This window comes from Balearica regulorum, chromosome 8, assembly GCF_011004875.1.
Source record: "Balearica regulorum gibbericeps isolate bBalReg1 chromosome 8, bBalReg1.pri, whole genome shotgun sequence".
NCBI classification, from domain to species: Eukaryota; Metazoa; Chordata; class Aves; order Gruiformes; family Gruidae; genus Balearica; species Balearica regulorum.
This window is the reverse complement of record NC_046191.1, coordinates 9,026,324-9,051,550: the sequence shown is the minus strand read 5'-3', so window position 1 is coordinate 9,051,550 and position 25,227 is coordinate 9,026,324. Positions and strand designations below refer to the sequence as shown.

The window sequence follows — 25,227 nt, the reverse complement described above, 5'->3', positions numbered from 1 at the left end:
AGTGAATCCCATTTCACAGCAAGTAGGTTATTAGTGTGGAACTCCATACAAGTAGCCTGCATTCAAAAGCCCTCTGCATTATTAATAGAAGATGAGCTTTTGACATCAAAGGAGAACCATTATGTATGCTAAACGGTGGCAAAAATTGTACCCGCACTTCAAACCTTTTCAGTTCTTTGTCCCTTGTAAATCAATCAAGGTTGACAGATGCTTTAAGGAGAGTAATCTTTTCAATGATACTGTCAATGGATAACATAATGGAACATTGTCTCTGTGCTGTGTGAAGACATGGAGCTAGTCAATTATGGACAACACTTCATGCAGCCGCCAGTTTTCACTTGAAGTGCTGCTGTTGAAGTATTATAATCCCAACAAATGGCCGCAGCAGCATACAATGTAAATGAGACCTCCTGAAGCTTTGGAAAATTAATTAGTAACAACAGTGGTCCATTCCCACACTTTCAAACACCAGCCTGGTAATGTTAACGATGCACTTCCCCCCCTTCCTTTTGAGCAGTCAATAGGGCATATTTACATACACTATTTTTAATCTTCAACACTTTTTTTCCCCTCTTTTTAAATGCAGGAAGCTCTGGATTCCTTTCCTCTCTTTCGAGCCGCAAACTTCACCCCTAATATTTCCAACCAGTCACAGAGCCCACATGGCTGGAGCTGAAAGCAAGAGTACAGAGACTTTCCCACTTGGAGACAGCAGTAATAGCCAGTCCTCTTGCTTCGCATACATCGGACACTTTGTGGCTGTCTCCTGTTCCAACACTTCTATCCCCTCAATTGCCCTGCGAAGAATGGCTTGGATAGATGGCAGGGGAAAAGCTTCCGGTCTCCAGAGACCACTAGGATGTGAGTTGAAATCCCAATATACTGAGTGCCAGCAGCACCTAGGTCAAACTGTGGTGCACTGGATGCCAACATATATATCTGATTGCCAGCTTCTACAGAAAGGAGATTGAGGGTCAAAGGGGAGAGACTGCACTGTTTATTTAGCTATTGGCTTCTATTTCCTACGTCATTTTCTCAAAGATTTTCCCTTTGTCAACCGAGGCTTGCGCTAAGAGCAACACTTAATCTCCCACAGTAACAGACAGAAATCCTACACTTGAGCACAAAATTTCTAAACTCCTATCAATTGCAGGTTTTCATTGCTATGATCTGTGAATGCCCCCTTACCTATAATGTGTTTTTGAAACAACCAGGTGCAGATAAGGAACTCAATCACTGAGGTCTTCTCGGACAAGAACTGGCTGTTTGTTCCTTGAACCCAGCTCCCTCTTCCCCAGGCTCCAAACAGCTGGGAACAGATGCAGCTGCTTTCCCTGCTCATTTAGTACAGATTCAGTCTTCTGCACTCTGGACAGTTTTCTGACAAATCCTTGCAGTGGTTGACTGTAGAAAGCTTCAGACTGCAGCAGTCCCCCGAACCCCCAAAACATACAGACAATGGTTGAACAATACTGACAATGGTTAAACAATTCTATGAGGCAACAGAGGAAGCAACAGCAGCCGCACACCCTCCCAGGTATTACCCAGCCAGCTGCCACTGCTGAGCCCAAGAAGCAAAGGGAAATGTTTGGTCTGCTAGAGGCCCCCTTCCTGGCAATAGAAAAGGCAGAGGAAAGGGTATCTTCTACCTAGCCTTAGAAAAGTCAGAGACTGATCCAAACTTTTTCCCACTCTTGCAAAAAACAAACTACTATAGAATAGAGAAACAGACAGGAATCAGGAGGTTTCAATTCCTCCTTCCTTTTGCTGGAACAGATCTGTCAAGAAAACAGTGGCACAACTCCATTTCTATACTCACTTCCCACTCAAACTCCACGGTGCACTATGCACAAACACAAGACAGAAAAATGTTCTACTGCATCTTGATGAAAAAGCTTTAGGCTAGCATTCTTGCCATGATGAAAATGGTCTTTTTTCCAATTACAGTTTCTTTTTCTGTGAAGACTCGTCTGCTTTTGTACCTGTTTTTAGATTTTGTTTCTCTAGAGCTAAACACATGGAATGCTGTAGGGTCCCTATCCTCCTCCACCCACCACCTCTGCCACAAGCTGGTTGGGATGGCACTGCAGAGGAGGCAGGCACCATGCCCCAGCTGTCCCCATCTTTGAGAGGAGACCCAGGTTTATCTCTCAGTACCAGGAGGATGAGTATAAGCAAAAGGGGGACAGCAGAGACTGGGAAAATGTATGGTGGGTGACAAAGAGGGTTACAAACATAACAGACACAAAATCAGGGCCCAAACACTAGGTTCTTCTGCTCTTCTCTGCTTAGTGTAGCATTCCAAAGTCATTTTTAATTCAGCCTGTTCCCATTATATAGCTGCCGAATGTCATCCACTGCCTTCCCTCCTCACAGCTCATGGCTGGAAGTTCCCACTGCCGTGGCTGAGATGTGTTCTGAATATTCCTTATCCCAGCCAAAGCAAAATGGCACACCAAACACCTCTTACTTGAAAGACTGTCCGCTTAAGCAAACCTGGAGTGCACAGACTGAAACAGAGCAAGGGATGGCTGTTTAAAGTAGCTTAGCTGGCAGCTCCACAGGCGTGTAAGGTGAGCCTAGAGAAGCAAACAAGCAGTTGCAGGCAGTCTTGGGCATTGTGTGTTCTACTTGCACAGCTGTCAAGGAAAAGTGATGCACAGAAGAGGCTATGGAAAGGGCCAGGATGCCATACTTGGGCACAAAGCTGCCACACACTGGACCAGAGTCTTAAATCTACTGACTTCTGCAGAGCTACTGATACCAATGTGTGCTAAGGATCTGTTCTACAATATTTGAAACTTGCTCTAAAACCATATGCCCCTTTCCAATTCATTTATAGGAGTTTACCATTTATTTCCAATACCCAGAGATACCTACACCCAAACTTTCCTCCCAAGTTACAAGACATGTATTGGACAATTGCAGATTTTCTTGCAGAACAGCTTTCTGTGCTAATATCAAAGAATTTCAAAAGCATACATTGCCTTTGTCACAACTTTCAACAGAAAATTATCTAATCTTTTCTTTCAAGTTTATTATTTTTACTCCAATTTGCTATTATATTATTAAAGTGTACAAGTAAAAAAATTTGCCAGTATAATGTAACAGAAACAGTGAAACAATAAAGCTGAGCCAGTTGATCAAAAGACAAAAAAATCTTCTGATAAAAACTAAGTGTTCCAATAATTCAGAACCAAAGGTTACAGTATGGAAGATGAAGAACCTGCTTCTGTTCACGTGTCTAATGATAGCACATAAGATCACAACTTACCACTTTTGGATAAGGTAACTATAAGAGGGAAGATGGTAGCTAATAATGACAAAAAAATTAAGTAGACTTCTATTCACATTAAAATAAAATTCACACAACCCAATTAAGCCAGAGAGTTATCATTAAAAATAAATTAGGAAAAAATTAATTAAAAGAATATTGCTTACATAAGAGAAGTCTTCGGCATTCTGACAGAGTAGCTTGGGGAAAACAGCCTGTCGCTGAAATCTTTCCTCGTCTTCAAAGATGTTCCCATACATGAAGCCATTCATCATGGTGGAGTGGGCATGGATGTCAATATAGAACTCCAGGTTAATCTTCTGTTGAGGAAAAACAATGACAACAGAAAAACATTCAGCATGAGATAAATCATAACTGTGTTACACAGGTGAAGCCTCCCTTAAATCCGATACTGCCATCAGATTTGAATCTAATCATGGTGCCAGCATCAGAGAGCGATGCAAAAGACACTGCTTTGATGCATCTAACCATTCATGCCTCTTTGTGGGTGCATGTGAGGTGCAACACAGGTCCATGATAGTGTGCTGGTTTTGGCTGGGATAGAGTTAATTTTCTTCATAGTAGCTAGTATGGGGCTGTCTTTTGGATTTGTGCTGAAAAAAGCGTTGATAATATAGAGATGTTTCCATTGCTGCTGAGCAGCACTTACACAGACCCAAGGCCTTTGCTGCTCCTCACACCATCCCACCAGCAAGGGGCTGGGGGTGCACAAGAATCTGGGAGGGGACACAGCCGGGACAGCTGACCTCAACTGACCAAAGGGATATTTATTCCATACCATATGACGTCATGCTCAGCATATAAAACTGGAGGGAAGAAGAAGAAAGAGGGGGATGTTTGGAGTGATAGTGTTTGCCTTCCCAAGTAACCATTACTGTGATGGACTACTTTCCTGGAGGTGGCTGAACACCTGCCTGCTGATGGGAAGTGGTGGATGAATTCCTTGTTTTGCTTTGCTTGCACGTGTGGCTTTTGCTTTAGTTGTTAAACTGTCTTTATCTCAACCCACGAGTTTTCTTACTTTTACTCTTTTGATTCTGTCCTCCATCCCGCTGTGGGGGGAGTGAGCAAGCAGCTGTGTGGTGCCTAGTTGCTGTCTGGGGTTAAACCACAACAGATAGACATTTCTGTACCTGTTCGGAGAAGGCTGGGACATTTATGCAGCACAGGACACTGTGCAAAATAGAGCCAAAGCATTACCCTTCGCTCTGATACAGGGCTTAGTGCCACTGATAAAAAATATGCATCTTCCAGATCTAGAGCATAATTGTTCAGGCATAGCTTTGCCATCTCCGCACGGTTCTGCATCACAATGTGCAGATGTACCCTTCTGCCAGGAAAGACAGGCTCAAAATTATGTAAAAGAGAGTTAGTATCTCCTGTGCAGTTTATTTCATTTTATAAGGAGAAATACCGCAAATGCTTTTGTCGTACTGTGCTTTGTAGTACTAATTCAACAAAACAACTCCCAAAAGTAAGTGCCTTGAATGCCTCTCTGCTTGTAGCTTCTCATGTGACTCCTCATCAACTCTGCTTCAAACAAAACCACCAGAACTCCCTAACACAGAAGCGCCTGCTCTCCCCATACCCTTCCTGGACTGGCAATTCAGTGTCAGAAGGCTCTGTAAGAAAATGCTACTCAAGTCTCCAGTCCAGGGACACATCTTTTTCCTCACATCATATATAAGTGATACTACTTCGCCTGCCACCGGTGGCAAAGAGTGAACGTTCACTTTGATCGCCATGTACAGTGCCATTGACAGCAGTGAGAAGGCAACATCCAGTACTAAAAAGTGCTACCAGAGCAGATGCCCCTGGATTACCCAGAGTTTCCCCAAACTCTTGCAGCTTCTGGTCCTGAACAAATGGTGCTCTGTGCCTAGACAGTGACAAACCCAGCCCTGCCACCTGGCCACCATGGGGCTGGTAAGAACCTTCCTGGTGACCAGAGAGTTACAGTCCAGATCTCCCTGTCCCAACAGGGGAATGGAGAAGAGCTCTGCTAGCAGAACAGGGATTACGATGCTTAGCCCTGTACCCCTCAGCAGCAAATAGGGACCCTGGCCGGTAAAACACAACATGTATCGCTCTGGCCACATGTCTCATCTGCACACAAAGCTTGCTCGGGCTACTGGTAAATACTGAGCTACAAAACAGTTTAATGTAATACAAATGCAGATTGTATTACACAGTTCACGTGACAGCAGTGTCAGCTCTTCTAGAGAGTCTCTGATGGGGGGAGAACATCATTCGGTATGTGAAACTAATATGATACAGATTTACTTTCCCTTGGCAGAAAACCAATGTACAATACACAGTGACTGTTTAGTTTAATTAAACAGCCTAGAGAGAGTAATACTGTATCTTATTAAGCCTCTTCTATGTTAAAATGTTAGCTAATGCAATATCAATATATGACCATGCTTCATAGGAAAAGGAACATTTGATTGTCTTCGACTCTAATACAATAAATTGTTTGCTCCTGCCAAAACATTATGCTGTGCTATAGAGGACCAATGCTGCAATAAAGCACACATGTGCTATTTGGAGATACAGCACTGAGGAGAAATACTAGCATTGACAGGATGAAATACCACGTAGGATTTTCTTCCTCTCCAAACATACAGAAATTAAAACCGAGATTGAGTAATATTATTTTTCATAAGATAATTTACCCATCAGAAACAGAATTTGATGAGATCAGATGCACACTGGCATATCATCGTAAAACAGAACATGTTGTAGAGTCTCAAAACAGTGATTTGATGATGGAGAGAGGAGATAATCTAGTTAAACTGGATATTTGTAAAGCATGAATGCCCTTCACATAGAAATCAGTGACCTAAGTCATACTTATTTTAGAACAACCAGACAGAATACTTTATAGGGACTTATTTACTAATATAAAGTAATAGAGAAGCACAACGAGATATATAACAATAGACTAGTATAATTTGTGTCTTAACACAAATAAAGGTGCTGGCATAAACTCTATGATTTTTGCTCTGTCATACTACACTTACTCATCCATATTTGTCCAACCGTTTCCAGAACAAGGTGTCTGCAAACAGGGACACAGAGGCACAGACTACTAAGATAGCTTTCCATAGGCTATCCAGCAAGATATTCACCTGCAGAACATGGGTGACCTGAGCCTCAGCTTAGTATTCAATTGATCAAGTCATCCAGTCTAACACAGTATCACTAGAGAATATTTCCTAAACTGTCCTAGGACTCTCGCTAAAAAAAAATTCCTGATGAAAGTGTTCCAGAGAATTTTAGAGAATCTCTTGGGGTACTGAAATTTCTTTGAAAATATTTCTTGATCATCAAACCCATTTTCAAACAGTCTGGTTTCAATGGCTATTTGTGAGTGAACAGTGTGTGTCCTTCACAGATACCACCTCAACCTAAAGATTAAACTTCCAGATCACTTATTTGGAAACCATGACATTCAACAGATAGCTCATCACCCAAACAAGTGTTTAAAAACATTTATCTAGTCATTCATTACAATGTATTTTAAAAGTCACTTCCTAAGTCAGCCCACAATAACTATTCAGCTTTTTTCTGGTTTTTCTTCCTTATTCTCCTAGTGAACATATAAAAAACTCTATTTCACATATTCCTGCCCGCTAAATATAGACTAAATTTGCAATTGTCCATCCTCTTCAGCAAGTTGTTAAACATTGCTAGAGTAATTGCCAGTTAGATGTACTACTCCCAGACACTGCTGTATGTGAGCAGAACAGTATTTCAGTGTTTCACATTTCTTTTGTTCTCATCACATTCATTATTTTATCAAAGGGAAACATCCTGAGCATCCTCCATTACAGAACAAAATTATTCACTGCCTTGTTAACATAACACATGAGTTCCTAATAGAAAAATTATCTTTATTCACAACCACAAAGATATTGTGACCTTAAAATGGACAATAACAGCCCAGTCACTGGGACATTAAACTCAAAGTTTGCTACCTCGTGCCCCAAGTAGTAGACCAAATAGTAGACAATTTGTTTACAGACAAGTTTCACCAATTAAGTAAGATATATTCCTGCACAATAATGGTATTTCTTCTCTCTCTTTAGAGACATACATATTCCTAAGTACCTTACATGCAGGAACTGTTTTACTGCCACACTACACATTTAAGCTAGGGAATAAAGTTTCATATTTCAGTTGAGGTTCTCTGGAAGATTTTGACATAATTACTGATCTCCTGCAATTTAGGCAGGATCACAGAATTAACATTTTTATTAAATACATAATGTCACCTACTGATGGGAATTTCAGAAAAATCAGCAGAGAGCTGACCTTCTGAAATGGTTTCTCTTTGAGATAGGGAGAATTTTAATGGGAGAATGAAGTTAATAAATGTATGTGTGCATTTACATGACCACATACAAACACACTCTATAAACATAAACCAATCCTATCTGCTGTTAAACAAAAGGCTATCTGTAAGTACACAGCAGAACCCACCCCGGTTATGGCTTCTAATCCAGTAGCATCTACAATAAGAAAGGGAATAAATTTAGAGATGGCTCAAAGTCTCACAGTCACATTTGCTTCAGCCTTTAAGCAGAAAATAATGAATAACCAGGCTTGAATATCGCTGGATGCCATAGCTGCCTTCTGAGAGACTTACAAGTTACATCCTACAATATGATATTAAACTCATCATTTTCTGCTTTAGAGGTGGAATGCAAAATGATTCAGATGCCTTATAAAAATCATCATGCAATTTAATTCCCTCAAGTGTCTTGTCTTTGTGGTTACAAGCAGCAGCAGAGATTTTGTCTCTCACATTCTCTTTCTTAAGTAAAGCTGTAATTACCTGGATGACCCAGCTTACAGAGTTGGAGAAAACAAAGGCAGAGTTGGTCTTTCTTTTCTCTATGTGTCAAAACAGAAATCACTCACTAGACTGACAGAGACAATGATTGAACCCCACTTCCTAGAAAATAAGTTAACATTTTCTTCCTTGAAAAGAATGGTCTTTGCCTCTTCTTGCCACTTACCACATAAGAACAGAATAAATAAATAAGAAAACAAATGTTTGCTCTAAAGTTCATTTGAATCCCTGCCTTTGTGACACACTTTTCACTGTTCTCCTGAGTCAGTCTAAAGTTTCTGGCAGCTTGAGAAATATAGATATAAATTAGGGAGGGGGAAAAAATGAAAGAAATAATGGTTAAAGAATAAGAGCTCACATGCATTGTCAAGATATGAAATAGTCAAAGTAGCACAGAAACTGGAAGCTGGTTCATGATGCCATGTAAAGTTTTGAGAAAATATATTCTCACTTGTCCACATTTTTATTTCATTAGCTGAATGTCTTTAGAAGGTCAGTAATTAAAGAGCAACAGGAAAGAATTTTGTCAATAGCTAATGTTGATATGACCAAGGTTGAACAGTGCAATTTTGATTCTTAAGGAAACAGAGATTTAAATAAATAAATAAAAATCAATAAATGCCATAATAAAAGGATAAATGTGCATTGAGAGCAGAACATGAGCCACTAGAGAGACAAGTGATGCGGGAAGAAGCCAGCTCTGTCCACCAGCTGTCACTTCAATATGGATTTTATTAATTCTTGGGCATCGCAATTGGTTCAGAGAGAGAGCATCCAAAAGCCTTCTTCACTCCAATATTTCATACAGGGGATGGGATAAACTCCTTGCAATGTTTTATATAAGCGGCTAAAACCATGGCTTGTCATCAGTAGTAGGGAACATAACAGCCTCCAGGCAGACTTTGCACTCTTACTGCTCAGCCACCATTTGAAGCAAATGGACACACAACAGTTGGCACAACATAAGGAGTTTGCCCCTTTTGGTTCAGAAAAGATACAGAAATTCCCAGAAGACCGGCTCTTTGATGCTCCCTCAGGTCCAGTATCTCTCAAAAGAAAATTCTGCACAGGTCTCATATTTTGGGAATCAAAAGGTCCCCATTTTGACATACACACCGTCCCCCATGCTTAGTTATTTTGGCAATGCCTACAATATTGACAGAAGAAAATACAAAGACAATGTGCTAATAAGCAAAAGAAAACTGACCATTCAGCATCACACATTCAGCAGTCTACATTCAGCTAGAAAGCACCAGCTCTGGCCCTTTTAGCTCCAGGGAACTTTGCCCAGTGCCTTAAATCGCTCTTTAGTGATGGGCAACACTTGTCTCCTTCTGACTATACAAGGGAACATGAGGTGGAATTCAAACTGTCTGGATGTGATTCACATTTTCGAGCTTCCCTTGAAATACGTGGATTTGGACGCCTGGTAAGGTGAATTTTACCTAAATCACATTTCTTATATCTACCTTCTCCCCATATTTTTTCCCCAAAATTTGAAAGGGCCAGCATAAACCTTCACCAAAAAAAAAAAAAAAATATATATATATATATAAAGTCTAATACTTCCAAGAACATTTTCCTCTGTCATTCTTTATAACCTCTGACAAGTCAGTCCTACTGTGTCATCTCCAGTTTTGCAGATGGTGTAAGCCATGCCCTCTTTGAGGCACTATTTCAGAGGTATGCCACTACCCCTTTGTAACCATAAGAACAACATCTTTCTCCTTTCATTTATCATCTCAGGGATCACCTGCTCCATTCACCCTTGTAAACACTATGGCAACAACAGCAATTATTTACATAGGAAATTAATAGTAGAAAAGTGGTTTACTATTTTTGAAAACCTTCTAAAAGTTAAAAATCTAAAAAAAAAAAAAAAAAAAAAAAAGTTTCTTCATCTTGCTTCCAGAGAAGGGAAAATGCCAGTTTAGACCCACCACACTTATTTCTCACTGATAGGAAGCACAAAATTCAGTTTCTCCTTATTCCTGTAGACACCTTTGTGCAATCTGACAATGTCTTTTAAGCATCCCTGCAGAAGCAGCTTGCAAACACTGATGTACCACAAACTCCGCATGACCTTCTAGCAATTCTTCATAACACTTCATGCATTTTTTTTTCCAGATTATTTCAATGATGTTTCATGTCTTTCAGAATGAACCACTCTAACCCAGCTGCCATTAAAAAAGTAATTATTTGCTGATCTGGTTACATGGCAAGTTCTCAATCTAAATAATGACACCTCTTAATGATAGGTGGAATCTGACATGAATCAGTAGTGCCTCAAAGAGGATGGAGAAGAGACTTCTGTTGGTTCCATGGATTCATACAGCAAAAGGATGGCATGTCCATCAAGACTGCTTTCCTATCTGTCTTTAAAAGGGATGCTTTTATCCACAGAAGAACATGGGATCCCCTTCAGTGAGCTTGAACCCTGCACTGTGTGCCCATCAGTGGCCCTGAAAGGAGCTAAACTCGTAGTTTTGGCCTCCAAGTGGGAGGTCAGCAACATGCATATTCTGCTCCTGGTTCTTCATCGGCTTGCTTCTCTCACCTGCCAGTGCAGATAACACCACCTCCTGAGGATTAGCTGACGTTTGCAAAGCCCTCTGAAGATATAAAGCATCACAGTGCATACAAGTTAAGTATTAATTCATCTGCCAAGCTAATTCACTCTTTGACCCCTCTGCAGAGATGTCCAGTTAGTGTCAGCTCTGGCAGTTTCTGCAATTCAGGCACCTGTCCACCAGCTACTGGACTGAAGCCAACAATTCACACAGGACACAGAAGAGCCGTCAGATGGTGGTAACATTTGGTCACGACAGGCCTGAATTGGATTTGAAAGGGTGACCTGGAGGTGAAAGGCTCTATCAAGAAGCCATTTCTGTTCAAATGCATATTAAATTAGAGAGGGGCCAAAGAGACAATGTTAAGACCCAGATCAAGTTTATACAAGACTTTTGGGTCAGCTGCATGGATAATTCTTGTATAATTTTTATCCTAAATGAATAGGAACCAGGAAGTACAGTCTTTCTGGATTTTGGGGCTGACCCCAAGCCAAAACTAGAAGGGCGAGTCTGAACAAGGACAGTTATTGTTCTGTCTCATCCTTTCCCTCTCCCTCATGTAGGAGCAACCATGCACATACACTCAGCAATATGGCTTTTAACCTTAGCAAGCTCTGAAGTTTTTACTTGCCTGCATAATTAGAATAAAGCATTGGAACTGAACTGGGTCTTGGGGCATTACCTCACCTTAAACTTTACGGATCTCACTTGGCCCTGCCCATCTCAGACCTCACTTGCATGTCACGACCATATGCCCCACGGAACAAACTCTGTAAATACCACCTTACTACTCACTTGTCTGCTACCAAACAGCATTTGCTCTACATAAAGAGGGATTTTCAGAAAAGAGAGGGGAGTATTGTGGCAAGAGAATCAACAGCTTTTTGGGAGCGGGAAGGAACTCTATTACAAAACAAAACAAACAAGAAAAGGAAGGAAGGAAAGTAAGGGAGAAAAAAAGAAAGGGAGAAAAGAGAGAGAAAGAGAGAAAAAAGCTGAGGCAGTATCTCAGTAACTGTTCCTTATTCTGATAATTAAAGCAAGAAAAATTGGGTTACAAAACAGAAATATCTAAATGACCATGTTTTCACTGCATAATTCAATTTGGTTCTGGTCTGGTTCTGAAGGTGTGCTCAGCTGAAATGCTCCCAGTAACTGTATCAGGAGTTTTAGCCTTGGTACTGCTCCTTAGACTGCCACTTGCTTGCTGTGTAACCATACACAAGTCATTTAATGTCTTCAGACATAATTGCTGCCTATACATCTGAGACTGTATTAAGCTCAAGACTTCCAGTTCAACTGTTCAACTATTCCAGTTGGACAAATTGCATGTAGTCAAATCAAACTCTCTAACAACCAGTTTCTTTAATCTCTCAAATAATATATGGCATTACTCACTATTTCTTACTAAATAACAGCTGGCAGAATATAAAGTCATCAGGCAGAAGACCCAAGGCAAAAAAAAAAAAAAGTGCTTATTAAATTAGCTTATACTTAACTGCAGAACTCATTGCCACCAGATTTTGGCCAAAACACAGGTGAACTCAAAGATCCATTAGATAAATTCAAAGAAAAATATTCTATTATGTTATTACACACAAAGCAGTGGACACAATTTCTCAATCAGAAAATCCCCAAATTACACATTTCCAGAAGCTTTGCCCTATTTTTACAGTCTATCCCTTAGCATCTCTAATAGGTCATTGGATACTGAGACAAATAGACCTTGGGTTGGACACAGAATCACTATTCTTATTTTCCAGTTAGACCTTAATTTATGCTGCAGAATGAGACTTTTGTAGTTCTTAAAAAGTTAAGGTGTTGATTGGTGGTGAAAAGTATGCATACTTCTACAGTTTAAACTACCTACTTTGAAAAGAGATTAGACAAATTTCTGAAAGGGAGGTCTTGCTCTATATAAAGCTTTCAGCTCAAGAAGCCGTAAACCACTGATAACTACAAGCTGGACATCAAAGGTAAAGGTTCATTTAATACATGTAAAATTTCTTATACAAGACCCTGAGTGTCTTTTTCCACCTACTAACAACATAGCCAGAAAATCTGATTAGTTGGACCTATGAGATGACCTGTAGTGGTTGTTCTTATTTTACGTAGATCCATGTGGAGTAAGAAAGAAGCAAACATATCTGCACGCAAACTGCAAACCTTCCCAGTCAGGTGGAAGGAAACAACACAAAATCTGTCATTCAAGGGTTGTGTGGCCATCTACTTGCTTGGGAAGCCAGAAAGGCTGTGGATGCATGTTGTGCACATGCTTTACTAGTGATTGACAGCTGAAAAACAAACTAACTGTTGCTCTTCATCTTCCTGGCACAGCCTCACCACAAGCAGAAGTTATCCGTGGTCATTAGCCTTATTCTGTTCCTTTGCAAGTTGCATCTTTCTTTTCTTTCCTTGTACTCGGTGCAGGCAACAAGCACATCCAAGTAAGAGATAAAAGCGAAAGTCGATAAACAGGAACACAAGGACAGTGAAAGAGATTAGGGACTATACATCAGACATAGCCACTGAGGGGAGGGACAGCATACTAACAAATAAAAAAAAAAAAAAAAAGAAAAAAAAAAGAATTGTCCTTGATATTCTCTTGTTGACCCAAGATTCATCCACAACTGGAAGAATAGAATTTCTTGGGTTTGACCTACTCAGAGACAGATCAGCATAGCTAATTTTGCACCTAACTGCAGAATGTTTTCTCTGCGCTTTACATCTAGAAGTATTTATTATCTGTACAGTGCTATAAAAGCTAAAATGTAATGGTCATTTTGGAAGGATGTGCTTTTAGAACTGAAAGCCCAACATATCACGCCTTTTGCAGGGCACTTTATGAGCATCAGTTGTATCTGAAACTTTTTTCTCTCCAATATTGACCTACCCACACTGGCCAATAGGTAAAAATTCTGCTGCAGGCAATATCACCTCATGTCCTGCCTGTCAGACCAGACAGCAGGGCAGCTAACTGTGCCCGTAAGTAAAGTCACAAGATCTCAAAACCAACGTATCCCCTGCAAACAGGTATTGGGAACCACTATTTTTTTACCATTTGCTACAGAAAGAGGAGTCAGTTCTTGCAGAACATCAGGGACTCAAGATTCAGCACAGTGGTGTAAAAAATAATCAGTGACAATCTCAAGAGGATTCACCAGGACATAACTAAACGAAGGTGTAGCAGGAATCTGAAGAGGGATATTTACCACCCTGGACGGCACCAGCTGACCCACACTGCCAATGGTTGACTTAGAGATTTAAGCACTTTTTTGGTCTGCTTTTTCTTCTACATATATATACACCTCTATAAGTGTGTGTGTGTGTGTAAAAATCTGTCTTTAAATACAAAGAAATATTTTAAATTTGTTTTCATGCTTCTCCTCTGTAAGCATTACAACTGTCTTTCATGGACAGCAAAGCAATTTGCTCTGAATTGTAGGTGTATCAGATCAAGTTTCGATCCTTGCTCTCCTAAACACTGCATCGACACTGATGGTCCACAGATGGTTTTCTGGTTGAGTCACCAAACAGTAGAGTGGCTAGCCAAGTCTATGATCCACATTACTGACTGCTTCAGGAGACTGGCCCTACGATGTGATTGCATTGCAAAGCAATATTGAGGTTTAATCCCAGCAGGCAGCTAAGCCCCGCACAGCTGCTCATTTCCTCCCTCTGCAGGGGGATAGGAGAGAGAATCGGAACAGTAAAAGTAAGAAAACAAGGTTTACCCTCTTACTCCAACAACAGACCACACAAGACAGAACCCAACTATATGCAACAGCAGCATAGTGAAACTTCTCTGGAGGCAGAAAGTCATCGCACAAAACTTCAGCAGAAAACTCGTGGGCAAACCAAACTTTTGGCGAACTCGCTCTGTTTCCTTCTAATTTCCCTGGCAATTTCCTCCCCTCCACACTCCCCCACACCACATTGTGAGTCGGAGAAAGTCCAGAAGTATACTTTAATAACGCTTCCAGTTTTGCCAGCCACTTCCCTTTGGAACTTTAGATTTCTCTGAAGGGAGGAGGTTTCTGCTATCTCTGATGGTTGAAACCTGATCCCGTCATCATTAGCTTTCTCAGAGACTCTTCATTTGTTGAATGTTGGTCTGTAATAAGAGGCAGAAAGGATAGTCATTTTTATAGCAACTACCTGCCAACAGATTTCAATTCTTTATCCCTTCAAAATCCCACATCTGTCCATGTCTCCAGGCACTAGTGGAAAAAGCTCTGCATTAGTTATTTTTATTATCAACATAAAAATCTTTCCATTTATTTATTTATTAAGAAAAAAAACCAGCTATCTACAAAACTGAGTTCTTTTTGTCCTTAGGCAGACATTTAAAGCTGTCTGCCAACTTCTTTTCTTAATAAAAAAAAAAAAAAGCTAAAGTCTTTATTACATGCAGTGTAACAAAATATGACCAGCTGCATTTACCCAGCTGAGACACGCGCCATCCATTTATCAGGCAAAAATTCGGTCACTGAAAGAGGAAACATCTGATAAAGAAGGGTCCATTTCTGAAACCTGGCCACTGATGGGTCCTGATCACAGCACTGAGCCCCAAAACGTGCCCTGTCCCTGCAGGCAGCCGAGTCCACAGTGGAGCAGGGACAGACGCTGAGCTCGTTCAGAGCCACCTCCAGACAGACAGAGGAGACCTGCCAGTTCAGAGCAAGGAGGGCTCCACTGCGTGACTGTCCTGCTTTTGGGACTCAGGTGCCCGTCCCCGTGTGATGCTATGCCAAATGGCTTTTCCAGCTCTTTCCTAACAGAGCAGGGAAGTGTGAAGCTGGTACTGTGTGGTTACCACTGGGGAGACACCACCACATCCTCAACCACCAACCCCTCAGACCCACCAGCCAGACCTCTTTGAGATAACCCACTTCCAGGCTGGGTCTTTGCTTTTGCTTCTTAACAGCGTGACGTATGAAGACTGAAAATATACCCAAACCACTTCACAGTTCCCTGCACAAATGCCTCTCAGACTCTAATGTGAGGACACGGTAGGCGATGAGAACCGTACCTTCTGCCCAAAATCTCGTGATCTATTTCATAGTCTCTGAAAAGCAGGAAGGGTTTGGAGCCCTAGCCAGGATACGTGTCAGAGCTGCTGCCTGCACTCTTTCTAGGCTACTGACTGGCATGTTAAACCCAAACAACACATCTTAGGCTGACACAAGATGAAACACATTAGGCAGATGGCATGTTTTCTCTGCACAAGCCAGCACCAGAATATTTCCTCATAACGATCTCCTCTTCTCACAGCAAAATTAGTTTTAAAGTAAAAAGAAACAGAAAAATACGTAGCGTGATGAGAGCAAAGATTACTGTGTGGAAAATATATCAATATCAACAAGAGAGGAGTTTTATTCTTTCAATTCCATGGCTTTTATTTATATATATATTGTTTAGAAAAACAAACACCCTACTTTGTCAGACGTGAAAAGTCAAAATTTACATTTAAATGGAGGCATTTAGGTGTTTTTTTTTCCCTCTCATCTCTTGAATGCAGAGTATAAAAGACTAAAAACTCTCAATTTTCCTAAATGGAAGGATAACAGGTGAAGCTTGCATTCTGGGAGCTATTCATTTAGCGAACAATGTTCAACTCAGCAATGACCAAAGCCCAGCTGATCAAGGGGAAAAGAGCACTGGCTATTAGGCCTGACAGGGATTTGCTCAACAGCTGAGACCAGGAGAAGCTGTGATCTCATTGTGCCCTGTTCCCAAGGAGGAAATTATGCCAAACACAGCTCCCTGAGGGCAACACCTACTTTTACAGATGTACAGTGGATCACTATCCAACTGAAAATCACCGCAATTTTAGAGATTTCAGTGCTACAATAGCCCTGGTTTCATTGCTGGAACTACTGCAGATGTTTCAGACATGAGGTGGTCTGCTTGTAAGAGAAAATAAGAAGACTTAGAACAAGTCCATAATTGCACAGTATTAAAGCCATTGAAAAGAATGGAAGTGTAAACAAATACTGTGATGACCCTTAAAGCTTGTCATCAATTTTTTTTCTCCCCCCCCCCCCCCCCCCCTTTTTTTTTTCCTGGCAAGGAAAATGAGTAATGATTCTAACCAGGGAGTCTATCAAACAAATACTCTTGTAAGCAACGGGCTCACAGAACGCCATCCTAGCCCATGGAAAGGTGTAGCAACATTTTTAACCACTTTGTCTCGCTGGAGCATCCCAGGAGTACTGGATGATGTACCATAGCAGCTCATTCATTTCAGGGCTGGATTGTACCCTCTCTGGCTTTTTCTGATATAGACTTGATCCATAGTGTCAAAAGGACACAGGCAAAAAAGAACTTAATCATTTTTAAAAGAATGGTTGACCACAGATCCAGCCATCGCTTTCTAGGGTTTTATGTTTGTTTTTAACTGTTGTGTTATATATATTGAGAGAAACGCATACCACAAAAACCCCCAAAACAATATCACCACCATTGCCAGTTAAAATACTCTGGCTGTATTTGAAAAAGAAATAGTAATACCTGATTGGAAAAGGCACACACACAAAATCTAAATGCCTGGGAGGTAAGAGCTCTATTGCTATGTACCCAGCTCTAGGAAATCACTGACTTGCTCTTTTTAAAGTTTCAAACAGACAGTATTTCTAGTCTCCCCGGGACTAGAAGCTATCCCAATCACTACATAACTATCAGAAAATATATTCTAATGTTCACCCATTGGTCCCTCTGTCTTTGGGGAGTTCCCCATTGTGCCACCCTCACAAACAGCAGAAGAGCCTATTGTTTCTGTAACAAATGGTGCTAGTGTTTCTAGCACTTCCCAAATTAAAAGCATTACCTGCATTAATTAATTTCAAGGCATTCAGCCCCACTGCCAGCCCTTTCATTCAGGTGTCACAGCCCCATTGTGGACTGACTCTTTGCTTTCGTGTGCATGTTTCTGGCAACATGGACAGCCTCAAAAACTCCGTCCTCCCCACTCCAGTCACAGATCTAGCATGTGAAGCCAAGGTGGGTGGTTTCCTCTCATGCTCCCTGGTTTCCACAGGGAGGACAGCCAGGCATAGGAACAGAGGCTCCAGAAGAACCCTTCATCTGGGCAAAAGCCAGCCCTGCAAAGCATAGCCTGCACAGAGGTTTTGTTTTTTAACACCCACGGTGCCTTGTTTTTATTTCTGTCCTTAAAACGGCAGCTCTTCAAATCCATCCAGTTGCCTGCAATCTTCAAAAGCAAACAAGGCCTGTTGACATGATGTGGCAGGTTTCCCAGAACCACTGTCCCTTCAATTTTATGGATGAGCTCTCAAGACTCCCAGATAATGCTGTCTTTCAAGACATGCTGGTAATTAAACCTACTTGGTCCTTTACCCCAAATATGAAGTATAACACTAAGATAATGTTGAGATCACTATAGCATTAATACAGCTGCATCAAGGGGTAATGAATGTTTCAACACACCATGGGGAAACAGATGTTCATGGACACAGACATATCTCAGCAAAAAAGCAAGAGGGTTTTACTTCAGATAACCCTTAGGATAAGGTTTTAGCTTCCAAAGTGATATCATCTTGATTCACCCCTCAGCTCTCCTGAAAATCCACCAAGAAAATATTACAGGGTCCTGTGAAACAGTCCCTCTCTTTGCCATCTCTTACCATGACCTATTCTAACAATACTACACAAGGGCTGGTTTATTTAGACACGTTTCTTGTGGCATCCATGCCCACAATGTCCAAATCTGACATCTGTTAATTCCACGCAAGTGAACTCAGCTGGACAAGAGGATATAAAGTAATAGAGAATGTCAGCTTTCATGCTATACAGATTAAGCCAGCCATGTCATCAGGCATTCTTTATGATGGGCATATCATGGGTAAGCAGTGATGACAGAGTTTATCAGATACCAAAACCCACTAATACATATGTCTGATTCTGTCTCTGTAGGAGTTTTTCAATCAGCGGTCCTAAACTTAGGCACATGCTTATCACAGCTGGTGGAAACATGAAACCTTCTGGGTTACCTCCAAGCCCCAGCAAGGTTTAGCATGCCCTTGAATTAACCTTGAATCTTACCCAAGGGAATAACTATGCAATAGATTGAAACAGGCAGTGCTAACCGGCTGCAAACATGCCAGCATTGGGACAGAACGGGGCCAAGGGAAACCCCACAATAAAGCTAAGGTCCTGCCCCCTTCCTTCTGCTCCTCTGAGTACTAGGCAACTCGGCTCAGCAGGCTGCTGTGCTCCCCCGAGTAATGGCAACTGATCCCCAAAGGGCCAGGGACCAACTACAACTGAATTACATTTCATGCTGAATATGTAACTTCTCTGGAATGGCTTCTCTGCTGGCACTGCACCACACTGGTGTGAAGAAACATCTTCCAGGGTGGCTGGATGGTGACTGGGCTCTGCAATAGAGATTCCCTATATATATTCAGCTACTCTGTTTCCAGATAATAGGAGCAAAGCTATGGGACACATTTCTGAGCTACCTGAGGCATTCTTCTTGGCCCTGAACTAGGTATTTCCACATTTTTTGTGTTTGTTCCAGCAAATAATATCCTTATATTCTTTTCAATAGCCACATTGTGGGGAAAGGGACTTTTTTGGAAACATTTTTCAAAGAAGAATTAACTTGGCACACAACTGCAGTCAGGTGCTTCACAGCAACTAGTCCAGCTCAAAGATATACAGTCCTTAGCACTGTGCTCCATATCATCATACCCACAAATTTCACTGTACAGGAGACATCTTCTTCACATAACTCTTCCTCCTCCTCCTCCCTCCTCCCCCAAAACAACCCCACAAGCCAACCACCTACAACTTTATGTACAGTCATTCAACAGGACTAGAATCTTAAACTGCAGATGGGAAGCAGAGGCACAAAGCTCAATAACAGTGAAGAGACACAAAGCATAAGCACCCTCCAAAACTGAGTCCTCTTCTGTGCTAGCATGCTGAATTTGTACTCAAGACCAGACCACCATAGCTGAAACTGTGCTGGCCTGATTGCCAACTTGAAAACAACAATACATATCGTGATACCATGCGAGGGCACAGTTCTGGTGGTGGGGTTTTTGGTTTTGGGGTGGGTTTTGGTGATTGGTTTGGTTTGGGGTTTTTGTGGGGAAGGCGTTGTTTGCTTTGTTTTTCAGAGGTTTCCAGGTTCCTGTAAATGTCACTGAGTTGTGTATAAGGCTGTGGCATTTTGCTCTCTCTAATACCAGGAAATTCATATACACACATTTTCAGTTGTTTATCTTGTGAATACGAAGACTGAATCAAAGTATCGCAAGAAAAGAGAGTGAGTTGTTTTCTTCCCTAACTTTTCTAGGACTCAATAATATCGTTGGTTTCTCTTTCTCTCCCACTTCCATTCTGTCTTAAGGCTCTGCATCTTGGAAGACTGTGAAGCTGCTGTGTGATTTTTATCTCCATGATTAAAGTGTTACACTTTATTGAGCTCTTTGCATCAGCACCAAAATCTGCAATGCAGGATTTTACATAACACTTCATTTTCTCCTCGCACCATTACTGTTATTAACCTGGTGGCAATAAACAGAAAATACAGCTCGGCTCATGATGTACTCCTGAGCTTTTTGTCTGTGTGCATAACAGAAAAGAAAAAAGAAGAAAAAGAATGGAAATGAAAGAGCCTCCAACCTGTGAAAGATTAGGAATGGCTGCATAAACTTGTATTTTCCTCAAAGAACAATTGCAGTCTTTTGGAGTTAAAAAGAGAAACACTGTGCTATAGCTTCTGCATGTAAGGATTTCTTCTAAAACAAGAGATCAGAAAAGAAAGAACATCCAAGTGACTTCAAAATTCTCCAACTCATTATTATTCTTCATTAGATTTCCCAGATGGAAGAGTTGATTGATACCCTAACTTTGGGTTGTTGGTTGTTGTACTTTTCTTTGTTTAAACGTTTGTTTAAATGACAAAGTTTGGAGAGCATGAAATCTGCCACCGGGATACCAATAAGGGTCAGAAAAACAGCTGAAGACCTGTATGGGCATGCCAACACAGATGACCTTCACACTCCATCAATGGATGGAAACAGCATGTTTCACAGACATGAGATCTCTGAGTATCCAGGAAAACAGTGGGACTTAAATATCCAAATGTCTGTAGGAATCCGGGTTACTAACAGAGATTCTCTTTTTGCTGAATTGGGAGAGACCTGCAGGTTCTGGAGCAGAGGCATGTAGATCCAAAAGCAGGACTACAAGAGCCATACAGAAAGAGATGGGTGATCCACAAACAGATGGTCACCAAAACTTGATGGAAGCCTAACAGTAACAAGAGACAGAGAAAATGCTGGTATGGGGAATTACCTAACTTGGCATGTCACAGAGAGAGCGTTCAGAAGCAAAGTCAGTTTTAATATGAACTAACAGCAATGCTTCAGGTGCTCTAGGTATCATCTTCATCAAAAAGAAAAAATTAGGAGGGCTGGCTTCATAGTCTTGCTCTCCTCTTCCCTTTAGATGATATAAGCACTCCTTTTGCAGTCCTGAAGTGCTAGGGGTGGGGAGTTGGGGGATATCCTAAAACCCCGTTTCCAACCAGTCTTCCGTCGGCTCCTGTAGCTCTCCATGAACTGCACTATGCTGCCACGTCCACCCAAGGCATCTCCTCGCAGGAGTGGTTAGGAAAGTCAATGCAGATTGGGCTGACTGGTTTTGCTATAGTTTCCATCCAACAGATTGCTTACCCTGAAATGTTCTGGTTATTTTTGAAGGATTGTTTTGTTTTTTAACCCAAGAGAAAGCTTTTAGAAAGCTCTCCAAGCTTCTGCCCCCTACTTATGTGGGTTCCTGCTCTTTACACTTGCTATTTATTTTGCACTTGCTCTTTACTCATAAATGCTGCAGTTTGAAATATAGCAGAACATTTTTCAGTTCGTCAGTGTGTTGTTTGCTGTCAAGGAGACGAAATGTTACTACTTTCCTCTGGAGAAGCTTAGGACATGATGGATGAAATGTCACAAATAATTAGACTTTCCTTATGAATTACATTTTTTTAAACTTCTGTTTTCCTGTCAACAGGTATGTTACAGATAGGCTGCATGAAAGGACCTGGGGAAATTTTAGTTCTCTGGGAACAGCAGTAATGTAATATCTGATAAGCCAAGGCATAGCTCCAGCTGAAACAACCTTTAAACAACTTCCAATGTGAAAATTTGGGGCTATGAAAATCTGACTCCAGTGGCAGAATCAGAGAGGTACAGTCCAGTTCCTGAACAGCACAGCCATAGTTTGGAATTTAAAGATTGCTTGTGACAGTCTGACCTAAAGTCCATCCACTCCAGTATTGTTTCTGACTGTGATAATTTGTGGCACTGTTAAGCCCTAGACAATACAACATCCAGTGATAATTTAAACAATTATGAGGCTTGGAGGAAATAAAAAAATGCAGTTTGCTTTCACACTTTGAGCAGAGATGTACTGCAGATAGGCAGATACTCAGACTGAGTAAAATTATCTGGGAGACAGACATGAGCAAGCCCTCCAATGCTGAACTCTCTCTATGTTGATTGTGATAGCTGATCTGCACTTCATGGATTGGGCACACATCTGTGAACATCCCCAATATCTGCCAAATACCTGAGCAAGCTGAGGAAAACTGCAGAAAAAAATCACAGGCATTCACACACTACTTCTTCATTATTGTTATATGAGTTTCGAAAGCTCTCATCATTTTAATCTCTAAGTTTATAAACTGCCAGTTGTTATAGTAGGTAGGCAGTAAACGCTGGATCAAACATAACACTACAGCTGAATTACTGCTTTGAAATCTTGTATCACATGCAACGACTTTAAATTGCTTGCTTTGCTAGAAAGGCTGGAAGAATGTGAAGCCATAACGCTCCAAAATCACACTAATCAATGATGTAAATCTTAACTGATGGAATGTATCAATAATCAGGAATGCTCCAGGGGAACAAATCATGGGAATTACACACCTGTTAGATCTCCCTTCCATAACAAACTAATTGTCATTTATTGTAGAATCATCAAGAAAATACAAAGGTTAGTAATGATGCAGCAAAATTTACTTACCCTTAGACATGGAGATAAATTCGTAATTTTTATCTACAGGAAAAAAAAGTTTCCCACATGTATTTGCTAAGCGATCTCAGCTGATTAGAAAATACTGAGCTAAAATGTAAGTGTTGCAGTAAGTAACCTGAAAGGATCACTGTGATTTTGTCAGGAGATTTAAAATGTTCTTTTTAATGCTGAAGATTAACTGTATGCACACATACATGTGTGAAGGGGAAAGGGAGACATGAGCCTCCAAGTGTTCCTAAACAGAACACAGCTTGTGTGGGACTTCCTGATATTTCAGATGCATTTTATACATACTGGTATTATCAAAACAAGGCTTGGCAAAATAGTTTTCAAATATCAGGAGAGGGGATAAAAACCTCAAAACCTTTTCTCCTTATTCAGAGAACAAGGCTGTGATCATCAGCTCATCTCTAAGGATCACAAAACAACAAAAGAAAATTGCTTCCCAATGACTAACATGATAAGAGAGAAAGGAGAGAGGTTGAGTAGCTTCTTGACTGTGCCACTTCCTTCCAGCAATACCTAATGAGATTCCCTGTCAAGATGGAACCTGCCACACATCCTCTACATCAAAGGGGATCTGGAGAATATTTTATTGCCTTGGACTATCATGCTGCCTAGTATGGCAGATAGTCGCTTCTGAAAGTCCCCATGACTCCCAAAAGTCACCTGTTGCTCTACAAGGAGCTTGTAAGTTGATAAAAACCATCATCAAGCACTTCTTTCACTGCTTCACAACTGTTTATATTCCAACAGCTGTGTGCAGATTTATCAAAGAGAAGAAGAGTTAAGTGGTTGCTTTCTTTCTCTCAGTCAAGCCCATCATAACTTGCATTGTAAGCTGTGCATCCTTCCCCTTCCTTCACACTGCAGCTAGATAAAACTCAGGAACACTGTCAAGTTTCCTGTAGTGAAATCTTAGAGATGATCCCATGATAGATTCCCAATCTATTAATCTACTGTTCCATGTGCTACAGCCACCACCACCGTGTTCCTAATGGAACAAGTCTTAATAAGCATCACAGATAACTGCGGCTGCTGTTCAATATGCCTGTGCTCCCTATGGCACTTTTAATCTTTAGCAGGTCTTAAAACACTTCACCAATTAACTTAAAGTTATCGGTGTCACATTGCAGCTTGGCAAACTGAAGCCCAGAGGTAAAACAGCATGCCCAAGGTCATGCAGGATGTTAGATAAAGTCAACTAACACTTTCAATTTCTGTCCATTATGCTGCTGCTCTTATTTGTTTTGAAGCGGTAGGTAGAGGCTCCAGGTACTAAACTTAAATCTTTTTTTATGCTAGACCCCATTTTCAAGTAGAGCAAAGGTGGAGGTTGTGACTGCAAAAATGACGTGAAGATGGGAGGCTACTAATCTCTTTCTCTCCTACTTCTGGATAAGTACTTAATTCAGGGGAGACAGGAAGTCTGCATAGTTGAGTCCATGTTCTACCACTAATGAATGTGGGCAAAGGAGATAGAAAGAAGCTGGTTTTCAGGGAAATTATTACACATCCTTGCTATTTTCTGCACTTTTACACTGTGAACCTTGCTGCCTTAATTTTTGGGGTAGAGATATAAAGTAGTAGTCCAATATGAATGCACAATTTTGGCTCTGTTCCACTCGACTGGAGATAAGGATGCAGTGTCAGCTACCTGGGAGCATAACTCCCAGTGCTCTGATATTTTGTGGATTTCTGTGGTTGGTCCCCAAGTCACTGGGCTCATTTATGACACATTGAAGATTTCTGTTTCGTAACACCCCTGCTACTATGCTAGCTTCAGGAGGCCCTGCCTCCACTCTTCCCAAGCCAGCAGAAATGGAAGGGGCAGGAAGCCTCCGTATCATGAAGTGCTATGTGCACTGATTTCTCAGTTCTGACCTGGGCTTTGCATTTGACCTTCAACAAGTCATTCAGTTCCTCTCAGCTCTCACTTCTGTAACGAGGAGCGCAGAATGCCAGTCCGCCTAATCTTCATAAATCACCAACTCCTCATGGAAGATGCTTTCTCACAGCGTATAGTAGCACAAATTCAATGGGATGCTGATCAAAACAGGAGCTCTCAGGAACTGCTGTACTAAAAATAACCCACGATTACGCAGGCCTAAACACAACTCGCTTTCATTGTGCTTCAGGATGGAAGCGCAAGAGTCATAGTAATAGGAACATCCAAATAACCTGTTATTTGAAGAGGTGCTGTTTACTTAAGAAACCGCCCTTACTTTGTATTTAATGTTTTGTACCTCAGGATAAATCAGTGCAGGAAATACTCCTTCTATTCCCATATCTCAACAATAATGATGCAAAAGGTCATACAATATATCATCAATAAAATACTGTCTCATGAAAATCTGTTTTTCCTCACAGTTTTCATATAGTCAAATTATTTTTGAAATAGAACTGTCATTCTTTAACCCTGTCAGAAAGTTATA

At 41.0% G+C, this 25,227-nt stretch overlaps 1 protein-coding gene across 2 annotated transcripts in view; it reads right to left on the bottom strand.

The window, feature by feature from the left end:
* Nucleotides 1–25,227, bottom strand: part of AGBL4 (AGBL carboxypeptidase 4) — a 950,709-nt gene that overhangs the window by 102,505 nt on the left and 822,977 nt on the right. For both annotated transcript variants that reach the window (XM_075759445.1, XM_075759446.1), the window contains exon 10: nt 3,442–3,594. In XM_075759445.1, coding sequence (XP_075615560.1) covers nt 3,442–3,594 — 153 coding nt within the window. The remainder of the gene's footprint in view (nt 1–3,441; nt 3,595–25,227) is intronic.